This window comes from Heterocephalus glaber, unplaced genomic scaffold (assembly GCF_053883595.1).
Source record: "Heterocephalus glaber isolate CG9 unplaced genomic scaffold, H.glaber_assembly_v1.0 deba00001760, whole genome shotgun sequence".
NCBI lineage: Eukaryota > Metazoa > Chordata > Mammalia > Rodentia > Bathyergidae > Heterocephalus > Heterocephalus glaber.
Genome location: NW_028258457.1, coordinates 164309 through 181715, shown reverse-complemented (window position 1 = coordinate 181715; position 17407 = coordinate 164309). Strand labels below are relative to the sequence as shown.

Sequence of the window (17407 nt, the reverse complement as noted above, 5' to 3'; positions counted from 1 at the left end):
CACCCCAGTTCCCTGAAGACACACCAAAGGAATGTATAAGACTTACTGAGCAGCCTTTATCTGTCATTCACTTCCCATATATTTGCATTCCCGTAATCTGCTGCCCTAAAGACTCAAAGTTCTTTTCTTTTGTATTATTACTTCTCTGAAACTTTATTGTCACTGCTGAAAATGCTATCTGAACCAGAGCTCTCAGCAGCAATTTGAGAAGACTCCTTGGGCATCTCCCACATGTGTATGAAATATCTACATTAATAAACTTTGGTTTGATTTTCTGGTTAATTTCTCATTTGTTACTGGAGTCTCAGCTAAGATCTCAGAAGGATAGAGGGAAAATTATGTTTGTCTCCCCTACAAACCCAAGGCAAGTTTATGAATGAACTGACAGCCGTGTGGCTCCACAGCCCAGCATCCCCTGGAGCAGGGCAGGGTCCTTGGGACACCATCAGTACCTTGGGTTCGGTTTGGTCGATGGCTGTGAGAAAGAGGAGGTGAGCCAGGAAGAGGCAGAGCGAGAGCTGCAGGTGGATGGAGCTGCTGGTGTTCTGGATGGCTTTGCACAGGAGGAAGGTGAGGACTGCCAGCAAGAGGCACAGCAGAGAGAAGCCCAACCCCATGTAGGTGATGATGCTCAGCATTGGATCCTCCTCCTGAGGCCCAGAAAAAGATGAATTTATAATCATGCTTTCCTGATCTGAGCTTCTGGTTCCCCTGTACCAGGGAGTCCCAAACACATGAAGCCCGATGATAGAAATGTGGGAAGTGTCTACCAGACAGTCAGACAATCTTTTCTGTTTGCAGCTGTATTGAGATATAATGAATGTACAGAGTGGCACATATTTAATATAGACAACTGGATGCATTGGAGCACATGTGTATGAAGGGAGACAGAAGGCGTCACTCTGAAATGTGGCACTTTAGCACAAGGTTTTGTTTTTTTTGAGTCATAAGCATTCAAAAAACCCTCAAAAACAACATGTCCCCTAAACTTGATGGTCCGTGGTTGTAATCCCAGCACTCTGGGAGCCTGAGACAGGAGGAACACAAGTTCAAGGCCAGCCAGGGCAACTTAGTGAGACTCCACCTCAAAGTTAAAAAAAAAAAAAAGGTATAGCCCTGGGTTCAATCCCCAGTACAAAAGAAAAAAAAAAAAAAGGAAAGAAAGGAATAAGGAATGCCGGGGGAGAGTAGTGCAAGGCTCTGGGTTCAATTCCCAGTGTTGCATAAACCAAACCAATAAACCCAAATCCAAACCCAAATCAAAACAGCTGCAAGATGGCCCTCTGACCTTCCCTTTTTCTTCCTGAAAAGGAGGAGAGAAAATTTCCATCTGGAAGATGCCCTCCCTGTACCAGGGTGCAAGAACATAACATTTTTAGCATGAGAGAAGTCAAAGCAGAGAAAATTCTGTGCAAACCTTGTTAAATTCTTCCTAACCACTTCACCTAATTCACTGCCTGAGCCCGAGCCCTTTTGCTCTGTCACATTTATAATTATTCTTTGTCCAACTCAGGGTGTAGGCGGTCTGACCTATGATGGCTCAAGTCATGATTTCTGAACTTTAGGTTGGTGCCGAAGTGCTGTGCATTCAGTAGAAACTGTACTTTGAATCTTGTTACATGTGATACAACACTCTTATGATGAAAAGCAGCAGCAGTGAGTGCAGCTCCCACACAGCCCCACAGTCAGGAGAGGAAATAATCTATACCCTACTGTGTGCGGTGTTGCTAAGCTAGGATATCTAGTAGGGTAGGTGTATTTTGATGCATCTTTGGCTTATGTTATTTTCAGTTTATGATGGGTTTATCTGGTCTTTGGGTCTTAATTTTTTTATGAGGGCTTCCATGGCAGGTAATGTTGTCTTTCTTTTCCTCTTCTTCCTCTTCTTATTTCTCTTCCTGCTCTCCCTCCTCCCCTTAACCTCTTCTTCCTCCTCCTCCTCCTCTTCCTTTTTAAATTTTTTGATAGGGTTTCACTGGCCTTTAACTCACTATGTAGTCCTGGCTACACGGAGATTCCTCTGCATCAGCCTCCTGAATGCTGGGATTACAAGTGTGCACCATCACCCCCAACTTTATTATCATATACATGACCTCACATACCACTTTTTTGTGTGCTGAGAACCCTTAAAATCTACTCTCTTAAAGATGTTCAGTTATTACTTAGGTATGACCATCTGTGTATACAACTTCTGAGGCTACTCTTAGTTGTGTTTTTTAATATTTAGTGAAAGAAATCAGACACAAACTTTGTCTGGCTTCTTTCATATGAAAAACCCAAATTATAATTTTTTTTGAGATAGGATCTCACATTGTAGTTTAAGGTGGGCTTGAACTCGTTATGTAGCTGGGACTGGCCTCAAACTCTTGGCAGTCTTCCTGCATCAGCCTCCTGAGTGCTGGGATTATGAAATTACCACCACGCCTGGCCTCAAATTATGATTTATAGACCAAAATACAAGATAGACAGTAGGAACCAGAGAAGTAGAACTTTTGCAATTGGGAAAGGGATCTAGAGATGGAAGGAAAAGGAGGGAAGGGGAGGGAAGGGAGAGGAAGGAGAAGTAAAAAGATGTGATATGTACATGTACCAACTTCTCACCACAAATATATTCATTACATATTACAAACATGCACTAATAAAAATAAAATGCATATAATGGAATAGCCGGTGTTGTCTTTTATTTTCCTTCCTTCCATCCTTTTCTCTTTCCCTCCCTCCCTCTTTTCCTCCCTTCCTTTTTCTTCAATACTGGGGATTGAATCCAGGCCCTTCACACATGACCTACATCCTTGGCCATTTTTATTTTTCATTTTGAGACCAGGTCTTGCTAAGTTGCCCAGGCTGAGCTCAAACCTGAGATCCTCCTGACTCAGCCCTCCAAGTATATGGACTTACAGGCATATACTGTACCATGCTGCCCAGTTTATGCTGCACTGTTTTAGTCTTTCACAGCAGATAATATATATGGCCAAGAAAAGGAGATACAAAATAAAAACACAGTGAGATCCAACAACACACCTATGAGACTCACAACATTACAATATTTTGGCAAGGATGTAGACCAGGGACAGTTCTTACTGTTGCTGGTGGGCTTCGTGGGGCAGCTGCTTGAGAAGAAGTATAGCAATACTTAGCCTAGTTGTTTGTCTTCTGGAATGGGTGCAGGATGCATTAACTCAGTAGGTCTGAGTTGCTCAACCTCGCACATTACCAAGAACAACCTATTTCTGGACTGGTTCTTCATCAGCTTCTGGGAGATGAGCTGTGAATCCTTAGAATGTTCTGTCTAAGAGTGTTCTTATATGACACAAAAATTCCATTTCTGGGTATATACAAAAAGAATTGAAGCCAGGTGTGGTGGCACAAGCCTGTCATCCCAGCACTCTGGGATCCCAAGTTCGAGATCAGCCTGGGCCACTTAGCCACTTCGTGAGACTCTGTGTCAAAATAAAATAAATCAAAAAGGACCCGTGAGTGTCGCTCAATGTGAAGGTCCTGGATTCAACTGCCAGTACCTCAAAATAACATGAAACAAAACTGCCTCAAAACAAATTCTCAAAGAGATATTTACATACCCCTTCATAGCAACATTATCCCTAGTAGCCAAAAAGTGGAAGCAACTCAAGAGTCCATCAATGGATGAATGGATAGACAAAATGTAGTATCAACAGGTAATGGAATATTATTGAAACTTACAGAGGAAGAAAATTCTGATACATGCTACAACATGGTGAATTTACAGGACACGATGTTCAGTGAAATAAACCAACCACACACACACAAACAAAAACCACTGTGAAACTCCTGTAGAGCCCTAGCCTGACCTGACTGGAATCACTTTGAATCATAAGCCATATGACTGTCCCTGAGTAACCCTGGCCTGTCATCCCCTTCCCACTGCACAGTGTCCCCACATACTAAGCAGTTTACAATCTGGTGCTCTCAGTGCCAGTAATGAGGCTACTGTCTTCAATATTAATTTGAGATGAACTAGGTATGTGAAATCAGTTAGGATGGCAAAGTCATTACATTTATAAGTAGAAGACATGAACATGTATGAATACATGTACAGGAATAAACACAGTATATATGAGATTTTAGGAATCTACTTGGGGTCTTAGAATATCTTCTGTGGGTAAGGGGAACTACTGTAAGTTGTACAAGAGAATACTCTACAGCAATGAAAACAAATGATCTAAGGCTATGCCCAACTCATAGGTGAATTTTATTACTGTAATGACAAAGCAGTGTTATGTGTTTAATCCCATTTTATCTTCTTCAATGCCCTGTGTAAGAGCAGACGTCAGAGATCTCCATCAAGTATTGTTCTGGAGGTGCCACCTCCATTCATTTTGGAAAGGAGACATTCAGAACATCTTGTATGTCATCACCTACCTACCCTACACTGTCAGTAAGTTCTCTGACCCCATCTCTAGGATACATGTCCACCTCTGCCAATGCCATTCAAGTTCCAGCCATCACCATTTCTCTGTGAGTTCACATTTGCTAGGCCACCATCCATCCTTGACCTAGAAGCCAAAGGAATTTTCTAAGGACATAGAAAATTGGGAAAGCACTCCAAGTGAAAAACCTCCGCTGCTTCCCATGGGGATCAGAATGAAATCCAACAAGGCTGTGCCCGCTCCACTCTCATCTCTCCATGCTCATCTCCTCCTTTCCTTCATTCGACTCTGCTCTGGCTACGCTGCCTTTGGGGCCACACTAAGCTTGTTCTCCTCAGTGCTTAGACATATGGATATCTCTTCTTGAGATCCTCTTCCCTGACCTCAAACTTGCAATCTCTTGCCTCAGCCTCTTGAGTAGCTGGAATTATAGTGCCTGGTTTTTACTGACTTAAAAATTGAGGTAAATTCGATGACATTTAGTACATCATGACATACAACCATCCCCTCTATCAACTTCTAAAGCTAGATTTATTTTCATCACCCCAAAATAAAACTCCATATCCATTAAGAAACTAATCTCCATCTTCCAGCCCCTTCCTTTGTCTCTGTGGATTTGCTGATTTTGGACATTTTCTGTCCATGGACTCACATATGGTGTGGTCTTTCTGCATCTGGTTTCTTTCTTTTTTTTTTTTTTTTTTGGTACCAGGGATCGAACTCAGGACCTTGCGCTTGTGAGGCAGGTGCAGTGCCACTGAGCTAAATCATGGCCCTGCATCTGGTTTCTTTACTGAGCATTATGTTTTTTTAGGTTTCTCCAGGAGGTAAAGCTACTGATTTATAACATTCAGATCACAACTTGAATATGTAATTATCTTATTACTGTGATTTAATATTAATATGCATTAATGGAGTTCAGTGTGATATTTCCACACATGGATACAGCATGCGCTGATCAAATCCAATCACCCTTTTCCCACCCCCACACTCTTCCAAAATTCCTAAGAATCAAAGTGGTTCCTAACCATTTTTAATATTTACTTCTTATAGAGGCCTCCTTTGACTACTCTGTCAAAAGTAGACCTGTGAAATGATTTCAGTCCTTTGTTCTTTCTCGGTTTCTTTTTTAAAAAATTAGGACAAGTTTGTAGTACATAATTACACTCATCCTAGGGTGCTGGTACAGGTACATATCACACACCTCAATCCCTTTTACTTACCCCTCTTATTCCTTCCTATCCATTCCCACCATCTCCAGATCCTCTTCCATCTCCACAAAGTCTATCACCCTGTTTCCTATCATATACCTCTTATTTTGCTCTTATTTATTTATACTTTGGGTTTTTCATATAAAAGAAACTATGCAGTATTTATCCTTCTGTGTCTAATTTATTGCACTTACATTATGGTCTCAAGGTACACCAATTTTCCTACAAATGACTCAAATTTATCCTTCTTTATAGCAGAGTAGTACTTCATTGTGTATAAAGACCACATTTTCCTTATCTATGCATCAATTGATATGCATATAGGTCTCTTGCAAAATATGTTTCTCACCACCTTTAGGGACTCAGGAAGTATGGTCAGCCCTCTCTGCACCACATAGGTCCTGAATTTGGGGCATCAACCAATCTTGGATCAAAAATATTAAGAAAAATTGGGTCTTTACTGAACAGCATTATAAGTCACTTAGAGTTGATTTTAAAGTGTGAAGGAGGATATGCATAGAATATATACAAGTATTATATCATTTTATATAAGGGACTTGAGCACCCTTAGATTTTGGTATCTGAGGAGGGGGTATGTTCTGGACCAATCTCCCAAAAACAGCACTTTTGGGGTGGAGGAATCAAGTGTTTATCCTTTACCTGGCTGGTGAAGGTCATGAGGACTGCGAAACTGGACAGATGAGTGGAACAGCACACGGTGTGACTTTGGTTCACTTGTATCAGGAAGCAGCCATCCATGGACCAGTAGCCACTGTCCTCTGTGATCTTCCAGTAGACACAGATTGTCTTTTTGCTGCTGGGAATCGTCTGAAAAGAGGAGATCACTGTTTTCCTCCATAAGAGGGACAGTTCTCCATGTTGGTCCATGCCAGCGTGCCCACATGTAGACGCATGGGTTAGGAGGCACTCAGGTGAGTACTATTTAAATTTTTTTGAAAATTTTAATTGATACATTATAATTGTACATATTTATGGAGTGTACTGTGCTTTTTTGTGGTACTGGAAATTGAACCCAGGGTCTTTGCACTGAGCTACATCCCCAACCCTTTTTACTGGTTTTTATCTTGAGACAGGGACTTGTTAAGTTGCCCAGGGTTGTCTCAAACTTGTGATCATCCTGCCTCAGCTTCCTAGAGTGCTGAGATTACAGGTGTGTGTTATTATGTTTTTCTCTTCTCTTCTCTTTTCTCCCCTCTCCTCCTCCCCTCCCCTCGGCCCCCCCCCCCCGCCGTTTTTCATTTTTGTGATGCTGGGGATGGAACCCAGGGCCATGCACATGTTCAGCAAATACTCTACCACTGAGCTACATCCCTTGCCCACACTGTGCTTTCCTGAGATATACAAAATCAGGGCAATTAGCCTATCAATTATCTAAAACATTGTCATATGTGTTTTTGTCGTGAATACTTCAAAATCCTCACTTCTAATAATTTTGAAACACAGAATGCATTGTGTTAATTATATAACAGATTATATAACAGATGCATACTGTGGAGATGCTGTGTACTAGAAACTCTGTACCCTTTGCCATCCTGTCTCTGTCCCTAACCTCCCCACCTAATTTCTGATGATCATTATTCTACTATGGACTTCTATGAGATCAGCTTTTTCCTGCTTTATATATGAGTGAGATCATGTGGCACTTGTGCCCGGCTTATTTCACTTAGCGTAATTCATATGTTGTTTGCATTTGGATTGGAAAAGCACCCTCTCCTAATTCTTTTTTTTTTTGTACATGGGCCCTCCCCTCCCCTCCCCTCCCCTCCCCTCCCCTCCCCTCCCCTAATTCTTATGTATGTGGAAGAATCACGGGGGCACTATACTTACTGAAGGACCCTAGTTAGCAAGACAGACTCCATATTGCTGCTGAATGACTCACCTGCCTGCCCTTTAGATGAACTCAAAAGGAGGAAGCTTAGAAACCTCCTCCCCTTAGAGTCTCTTAGAAACAACAATTAATCAACTATTGTTTTACAAATGTTGTAACAGCAGGACGTTCCGCTTCTGTACCTTTTGCTTGCTTTACTAGTTCTATCCCATAGGGAGGCCTAGAAACTGCTGAACTCAAAGGTGTATAAAATATGTTAATCTCCCCTCAGTCGAAGCTCGAGTCTGATGCTCAGCTTGGGTCCTGGCTGGTAATAAACTCCTGTGTGGATTTAGTATCGGTCTCTGGTTGGGTCTCTCTCACTGGGTGTAACACTTACCACTATATTCACATAGCTGAATGTGCTGTTAGGGGGTGGAGTCTAATCAGAAGAGTGGGTCACTGGGGGTATGTGGCCTAGAAAGGTATATTTTCTCCCAGCTCCTCCCTTAGCTCTCTGCTCCCTGGATGCCATGCGTGAGCAGCTTTCCTCCATCCAGACCATTCTTCCATGCCCTTTCTGCCTGGGACCAGGCCAACTGTGGCCTAAACTGTGAACCAAAACAAACTTCTTCTTTAAGCTGTGAGTGTCATGTATTGTATCCCAGCAATGAGAATGTGATTAAGACAGAGGTTCATCCATAGTTTAAGTGGCCATTGGGACTGCTGCCAAGAGCCACAGCTCTATTGGGACTCTCCATAATGTAGAATGAAGCCAAGGTTCTTGAAGAGCCAGAATTTTATGAGATTTCACTGGCTTCAGATCTTGCCCTCAATAGTGAGGGCCAAACAAAAATAGAATCTGAGGCTCACATGTCATTTTCTTTCAAACTCCACCTCCTTTGATAGTCTATTTCTTGCTATGTTCCTCTTCCTTTTATGTTATACAATGAAAATTCTACCCCTCGATTTTATGTATCAGATAAAGAAAACTACATTTCCCCTCTCTCATGCCTTAATTCTTGTTATTTTTATTTTTGTGATACTGGGGACTGAATCCAGCTACCCTGGATTCAAGCAACCTCAGACAAAAAGCATTCAGAAAAAATTGCATCTGTACTAAACATGTACAGAGTTTTTTCTTGTTATTATTTCCTAGGCAATACTGTATAACAACCATTTCCATAGCATTTACATTGTATCAGGTATTATAAATCATCTAGAGATGATTTAAAGTCTATAGGAAGATGTGCATAGGTTCTAAGCAAATAGTGCACCATTTGATATAAGAGTCTTGAGCATCTTTGGATTTGGCATCCGCAAGGTGTCCTGGAAACATTCTCCATGGATATGGAGGGAAGATGGTGCAAAGTTTTGAAATCTCAATTCAGACCTGCTACATTTCAAATGCTGCATATCCACAGGTGCTTCTGGCTACCATGGTGGATAAAGCTAGAACAGCTGGCTGAGACTCTACACACAGTGGTTGACTTTCAGGAAGTGACAAGCTCAGATTACATCCTTGACCCACCTGCAAGTGCTGGAAAGTCAGAGTCACAGGCCAGGAAAAAGATGTGTTCCCTTTGGGTCCAATTGCACCACTGACTACCTGAGAATTTAGGTGCATGGGATCTTTCTCATCCATCTCTTCAAAAAAAGTGGCATTTAAGATGTTTCCAAGAGAAGAATCGACAATAAAGGCAATTACATGGGGGCCTGAGGAAACAGCAAATGGAAGATTTACAATTGTTGGGCAAAGGGCTGTGGGTGTTGCTCAGTGGCAGAGTGCTTGTCTAGGCTGCATGAGGTTCTGGGCTTCTGGAGAAAAAGTAGTGATTCCTCCCATCTTCTATCCCCCACTATTCATCAGGCAGCACTTGCTTTATGTCATCCTCACCACACCTGTGTGCAGGGACTGCCTGGAAAGTTCACTCTTCTCTGATCTGCTTCCTGGCTAACTCCAATTCATCTTCAGGCCCCAGCTCAAACCCAGCTCCAGGATCACAAAGAAATCTCATTCAACTCCCTAGGCAGTGATGGTGAGTGTTCCTTTGAATATGTGCCATGAGGAAGAGAATTTAACTATCCACCAATACTTTTATGTAATTGAGTCCTATTTTCCCAACAGACACTAAACAACTTCTCCTCTTCCTCCATTTTCTTCTTCTGTTGTGGCCCTGGGGATTAAACCTAGGGCCTTCACAGTGAGCTACATCTCCAGCCCTTTTTATTTCTTGAAACAGGTTCTCACTAAGTTGTTCAGGCTGGCCTTAAATCTGCCATCCTCCTGCCTCAGCCTCCTGACTATCTGGGATTACCATACCTGGCAAACTAAACTTCTTACAGGACTCCACAAAACACTTAATATGGAAACCACAGCACCTGGCACTGTGCCAGGCATAGGATGAATGGTTCATTTGCTAATAAAAGAGTTCAGAGGTGTTCTAAATTAAGTTACAGGCCAGAGGAAAGAGATAAGAGAAATTCATTTGAATTCACAGCTTCAAGGCAAATCAACAAAGAAAAAGGACATTCCTTTTGTGTATACTGAAGATCACACATAAAGGCTGCATTACACTGTGCTTTGGAATCAACTAGCAAAGAAGCAGCAAAAACATCTCTTTATAGATGAACCTCCTATCCCAGGACTTTGCCTGCTTCTTATCTACCAAAACTTTCATGTACTGGTAGCCAACATAGGGTCAGTGTTAATGATTTATGTTCCTTCTTCCTAAAATGTTATTATAAAACACCCAGCCCATTAGGGTTGGTGGACTTTTTCTTAATTCTTAAATGGCCATGCTGCTGGTGGCGTAGGGAATTTGTCCCAGAACTGATCCTTCACCGTTGGGCTGCATCTACACAGCCCAGCCCTTTATTTGCAGAGACCTCTTGGTACTTAGTCTGATTTAACACATTGGTTTAAAATATCTTTTTTTAAAAAAAATCTTTTTAAAATTTTTTATTAGTACTGTGTGCAGTACATGCAGTATGTCTTAAAAATGTATTCACCGTACTTAAGATATGGAATCAGCCTAGGTGCCCATCAAGAGATGAACACATAAAGGAAATGTGGTGTATGTAGATAATGGAATCCTCTCAGGTACAAAAAATGAGATCATAGCCAGATGTGGTGGTGCACACCTGTAACCCCAGCACTCTGGAGGCTGAGGCAGGAGGATTGCTGTGAGTTCAAGGCCAGCCAGGACTACATAGTGAGACCATGTCTAAAAAAATAAAACCCAGGGCCAGGGATTTAGCTCAGTGATTCCGGCGCCTGCCTCACAAGTGCAAGGTCCTAAGTTCGATCCCCAGTACCAAAACCAAACCAAACCAAACCAAAACAAAACCCAAAAAACCTAATGAGATCATGTATTTGCAGCAACAGGGATGGAACAGGAAGACATGATGTTAAGTGAAATAAGTCAGACACAGAAAGACATGTTCTTTCTCACAGGTGGAAGCTCAAAACACCTGACCTGAATGTAGAATAATTATTAGAGGTTGGGAAGAGGGTGTGTGTGTGTGTGTATGTGTGTGTGTATGTAAAGGGGGGTTGGATTTGATCAATGCAAGTTGTATGCATATATGGAAAAATCACACTGAACCCCCTTAATACATAGAATACAGTGTATGTCAAACAAAGATGAAAAATGACAAATCATGCTAAACAAAAAATTTAAAAAAATATTTTTTTTATATTGGGGACTGAGGACCTAACTCAGGACCTTGCACTTGCCAGGCAGGCACTGTGCTGCTGAGCTAAATCTCTGGCTAAATTATATTTTAGACACTTTGTGATTTACTGCATGGCATGATGCATTATATAATTAACATATTAATAATTTAAAAATTAATTGTAAATTTCAAATGTTTTCATCACAAAAGTAGTTTCTAATATATAATATAATAAAAGGTTTTTACAGTGTCTATTCTCTTCCTACATTCTAAGGCAAATTTTGTGTTTGTTTTTAATTGAACAAGGTAAAACTTGGAGGAAGAGAAGAATTTGGAAAATCAGGAGAAGCTAAATGGAATCATGTACTATGTGGCCTTTTGTGTCTGACTTCTTTCACTCAGTATATTGTTTACAAGGTTTATCTGTATTGTAGCATGGATTGGTGCCTTGTTCCTTTTATGGCAGCATAATATTCTATTGCATGTATAGACCACATTCTATTTATCTTTTCAGCCCCTGATGGACACTGGGCTGTTTCTACGTTTTTGGCTAATGTGAATAGTGCTGCTATGAGCATAGTGTGTTCTATTTTTTGTAGTGCTGGGAATTATACTCAGGGCCTTGGATATGTTAGACACATACTCTATCACTGAGCTACATCCCCAGCTATTTAAAATTTTATTTTCAAGATAATCTTACTAAGTTGCCCAAGCTGGACTTGAACTTGCAATCCACCTTCTTCAGCCTCCCAAGTGGGATCACAGATATGTGCCACCATGCCAGCAAGATATTATATTCTTGTATACATCTGTTCAGCCATGCTGGGGTAGCCATTGTCTTAATGAAGACTTTTAACACTAGGCCTGAGTAGCTTGTTTTTCTAATTAGCACAATTAGTATGGTATGTACTGTAGTTTGCATATTAAACATCTTCCAAGGACCCACGTGTTGAATCTTGGTCTCAAGCCTGTAGCACTATCGGGAGGTGGGGAGACCTTTAGGTGATGGCATCTACTGGAAAGAAATGAGATCACTGGGGGCATGAACTTGAGGGGATGGTGAGACCCTGGCACCTTCTTGTCATTCTCTTCCCTGGCTAAGTTGCCCAGTCTGGCCATGAATTTCTTTTTTTTTGGTACCGGGGATCGAACTTGGGTCCTTGTGCTTTGCTTGCGCAGCCAGGCAGCGAAACCGCTGAGCTAAATCCCCAGCCCAAGCCATGAATTTCTGATCCTCCTGTTTCAGCTTCCAGAGTAGCTGGGATTACAGCTGCACATCATCCACGTGTGACTAAGATTGTTTTTCTTGCCTTTTCTCCTCCTGATGTGGGATAATACAGCAAGAAGTCCCTCATCATATGTCAGTACCTTGATTTTGGACTTCTTAGTCTCCAAAACTATGAGGAATAAATTTCCATTTTTTATAAATTACTCAGCCCCAGGTTTTCTGTTGTAGTAGTCTGAATGGTTTAAGGCAGATCCCATGTATTGCACAGTAACAGTTATAACTATAGAACAAATATAGGGAAATATTCTTGCCAAATTTAAGTTTTGGAAGTTTTTGTACACACAACCCAATTTTGGAGTTCTCTTGAAAATCAGAAAGTCTGATAGCCCTAGAACAGTTAGTAATAACAACAGCCAAGCTGGGTGAGGTGGCACATGGGAGGCTGAGGCAGGAGGATCGCTGGGAGTTTGACTCCAGCTTGGGCTACATAGTGAGCTCAAGGCCAGTCTGAACTACATAGTGAGACCCTGTCTCAGAAAAACCAACCAACCAACCGACCAACCAACCAAAAATAACAACAACAACTATTACATTTTGCACAAGCTGTAGAGAGCCTGGCCCTATTTTCTTGGCACTCTTTTTTATTCTACTTAAAAAAGAACAAAATAAAAGATAATAGGAAATAGGGGGATAGATCTTTCTCAGATGGGAATTGGATCATGAGATTGAAGGAGGGAGGAGAGAGAGAAGGGAAAGGGGGAGAAAAAGGAATTAATATGTGATATGAATGTTTACCAGTGGCACCCAAGGAATGTAAACAGTATGTACTGCAAACACATACTAATACAAAAATTTAAAAGTGCAGATTTTATTGCTTTTAGTCCATACTGGGTATTCCACATTATCTCATTGTCTGGTACCCTTAGGGAGGTGGTCTCTGTCCAGTATTTGGAGGGGTAGTGAGGGCCCAGAGTACAAAATAGTAAGTACAGCTGGTCAGGCCCAGAAGGGGAAGAACTGTGGTCTCCACCAAGGGCTAATGGGGAGCGAGATCTGGCTTTGTCTTAACCACTCAGAACTCCATTGTTCTGTTTGTGCCTCAGTTTCCCTCACTGGTCCCCTGGGAAGTGTCAGAGTTTTCTGAAGGAGGGTCCTAAGGAAATCCAGTCCCTCAAGATATTTAGACCCTAGGGTCTAAAAATTGGATCCAGGGGATCCAATTCCCAGCGACCCCCTTTACCTCACCCCCCTGAAAAAAAAGAAAAAGCATTATTTTCTTTCATTAAAACTGCCTGGAACTTCTGCAGCAACAGAAAACACAAGCTGTTGGGAAAGAGATGAGGAAACAGGAAATCATTTGAGGCCAGTTCCCCTTACCCTCTATGCCATGGTCTCTGCCCTATAAAACTTGAGTAATCTGCTGGCTGGATGTCTGTGGTCAGGCACTCCACCCCACAGCACTTCAATATCACCTCTCCCTTCCTCCAGGTGACTCAGTTCTTTTTGTTTGTTTGTTTTGGTACTGGGGATTGAACTCAGGACCTTGCGCTTTCGAGCCAGGCAGGAGGTGGCACCACTGTTTGTTTCTGAGAGTCTTGCTATGTAGTTCAGGCTGGCATTAACTCACTATGTAGGCCAGGCTGGCCTCAAACTTGTGGCTATCCTCCTGCCTCAGCCTCCCAAGTGCTGGGATTGATTACAGGCATGCACCACAACGCCTGGCTGGTGACTCAGTTCTGTGAAAGAACCAGAGCAGGATGGGAAAAAGAGCTTTGGCTCCAACCTGGTCTCACCTAGCTATCCACTGACCCACAACGGGCAGCACTGAACATGTTAAAAAAAAAAAAGATGCAAACACACACACACACAAATCCCCAAATCCAGATAGGGTGATAATGTGGGGAGTCAGGACACTCAGTAGCCAGCCTACTCTTGGTAGTAGGGGCTACATGCGGCCTCTCCTATGAAGCTGCGGTGCCCAGTGGAGTCCCAAGGGCTGCAAGCCCTGTGAGAAGTATTTGGGGGTTGCATATCTGCTGGTCAGGGCAAAGTTATGGGTGCTGTGGTTGATGCCCGGCATGTAGTCCATCTGCAGGGACATAGAAGAGTTGTCACACTTGTTGATCCTCAGTTTGGTGTTGCAGATGTGCCTCCAAGTGCCTGGACTCACTGTGCCCACATGGTTGAGTTGTTTGCATCCATCTGGAGGCTGATGGTGGTGTGGTCCTTGGGCAGCAGGTTCTTGAGGCCGTAGGGATGCTGGCTAGCGCCCACCTGGCTGGGGTGCTCATTGGTGCCTTTCTGTGGCCCCATGACACCCTGGCTGGTCTTCATGATAGTATCATCCAACTTTCCCTGCTGCCTCCCTGAATATGTGATCCTTATTCCACACCATTCTGTAGCCCCTCTGTCTTGGTTTTCCCTACCAGTGCGAGGGGAGACACCTGTCCCTGTGTCACGTACACACTGTCAAACAATCATTTGCCTCTGTTTTAATCATGACTGTGGACTTGACTGACTTAAAAGACACCTAGAAGATTATGAAGTACACTTTTGTGTGTGTCTGTGTAGGGTTTCCAGGAATACTGGCATGTAGGCCAGCAAATGTGGTATTATGGTTTATATCTAGATGTTCCCCCAAAGCCTCATGCACTTATATGTGGGGCTTTGGGAAGATGATTGGATTATGGAGGCTTATAGCGATTTAGTAGGAGGCAGGGTTTGGTTGGAAGAGATGAGTCACTGGGGGTGTGGCCTGGAAGAGTTTCCCTCTCCAGCTCCTTCTTTCTCCCTCTCTGCTTCCTGTCCACCACACTCTGAGCAGCTGTCCTCCACTATGCTCTTGTGCCATGTCGTCTTGATTTGGAGCCATCCAACTATGGACTGAAACCTCTACCAACTGTATGCCAAAATAAACCTCTCCTTTCATTTGCAGGTGTTGGGAATTGTGCCTCAGCAAAGAGAGAAGTAACTAAGACACAGGGAGACTAGTGTGACGGTGGGTGGCACCATCAGGTAAGCTTGCAGCCCAGATGGAAGGAAAAGGGGAAGAAGGAGGAAGTCAGTCTGCACCGGAAAGCTCCACTCTGCTCGAGTGGGTGTGTCTTTTACTGCCGGCATCATCTGCTGCTAACAGATTCCAGCTTCATTAGCTCATCAATGTGGACCCCTGCCAGCGAATCTCCAGGGAGCTTCCAGGCCTTCAGCTTCAGACTGGCAATGAATCCTTGGTCCCTCTTGTCCTGTGGCTTCTAGCTTCTTGGACTGAGCAGCTACTGCTTGCTCATGAATGTACACAACATGAGCTCATCCTTGGATCCTTCTGGAAGTCAGGGCCCATGGAGTGGCCTGTGAGTTCCTTGACCCAGCTGTGGAGCTCAGCCTCCCTCTGAGGGTTGTATTTGGACCAGAGCTGGTTCCTGATCTTGGCTAAGAGCCCAAATTAGGGCCCTTTGTTAAACTGTGCAGAGCTCATGATTGGTGGGGTTGGGACAGGGCTGGATGGGATGGATTGCTGGGTGATGGGGATGTGGTACCCCTTCTTGGTTTCTTTGTATGCTGATGGATTTTATTGTAAGCAGCTATGGCTTTGCCTGGGAGCCTTCTCTGGAATAAATGTATGTTTGGTCTGCACCCAGTGTAGGCTGGAAGGGGCTGGAAGTTACTGCCTCAGAAGACACCCCCCACCCTCGACTAATGATGGGTCAGAGCAGGTGGATAAGCATTCCTGCTCCTTCTTGAATTAGATAACTTGGGCTGTATTTCATGGTCCCCACAGTAATGTGCTCCCTAACATGCCTGAATAGGCTGCTGTCTCTGCCCTGTCTCACTTCCTCTTATCTATGTGATGATTTATTTTATGTGTCAACTTGGCTTGGCCATGGTATTTAGGTATTTGGTCAAATACCAACCTTTGTGTTTGCTGTGTAAGTATATTTTTTATAGATGAGATGAATATTGAAGCCAGTAGACTCTGAGTAAAGCCGATTTCCCCCCTGTAAAGTGGAGATTAATCTCATCCATCCATTTGAAGGCCTTCACAGAAAGCAGACTGGGATCTTCAAATGAAGAGAGAATTCTGCCTCCAGACTGTTTTTGGATTCAAGCTGCCATCTCACTTCTCTGGGTCTCCATCCTGTCCACCTACCTGCAGGTTCTAGATATGTCAGGCTCCACAGTCATGTGAGCCAATTCCTTAAAATTGTTCTCTAACTCCACACACACAGACTCACTACAGGTTCCTTTTCTCTGGAATCCCTAATCCACCCCTTATTGTTCCCTGGCATCACCTTGCAGATAAGCTCAACACAAACTGAGTCAGAGGCAGAACACCCCACCTCCCTAAATTGTAAAGAAGACTTTTCCATGCTGAAGAATAGGAAACCTTCACTTTGGCAGTAAAGTGACAAATTCATTGGAAAAGAGACCACGGGGTACATTTCATCACGACACCCACAGTGATAAGACTGCAGACGAAGGATTCCACATGTAGCCACCACACACACCTTGTAAATTTCCCTGGATGACATCATCACAATGGATGTCCACTGAGTTCACTTCAGTATTTAAACTGAATGTGTTTCCTTCTTCCGAGCAATTGTGTGCAACCACTCAAGCTTTAACAGCTGGTAAGGGAGGAAAACAATGATCAGGTTCACTGATGTTATAAGACATTGTCATTTGGGCTGGGTTGGGTGTGGCTCTGGGATAGAGGGATTGCTTAGCATGGACGGTCTGCCTTCCATCCTCAGCACACACACATGCATGCACACAGCTGGGGTGTAGCCCAGCACTCCCTGGCTTCAATCTCCAGTATTTCAAAACAAAAACAAAAACAAAAATCCCAAAAACGAAATCACAAGAGCATTGTGTTCAAGAAAAAAGGTCATAAAAACAGTGACTTTGTTGACTCTGCTTTGTCTTTTGGGTGGTTTAACCTATATTAACATTTATGTAAACATTTTAAAACTTTTTTTTCAAAAATCATAATTATTTTATTAATAAAGTCTTGTTCTGAACAACAACAAAAAAGTGACTATGTGAGATGATGAGTGTG

At 42.9% G+C, this 17407-nt stretch overlaps 1 protein-coding gene across 1 annotated transcript in view; it reads right to left on the bottom strand.

Moving 5' to 3' along the window:
• The window catches only part of LOC101705049 (adhesion G protein-coupled receptor E3), a 110181-nt gene that overhangs the window by 10657 nt on the left and 82117 nt on the right, over positions 1-17407 (bottom strand). Inside the window, 4 exon segments of the mRNA XM_013068385.3 lie at positions 453-650; positions 6278-6445; positions 8977-9161; positions 16857-16976. Of these exon segments, the coding sequence (XP_012923839.1) occupies positions 453-650; positions 6278-6445; positions 8977-9161; positions 16857-16976 (671 nt within the window).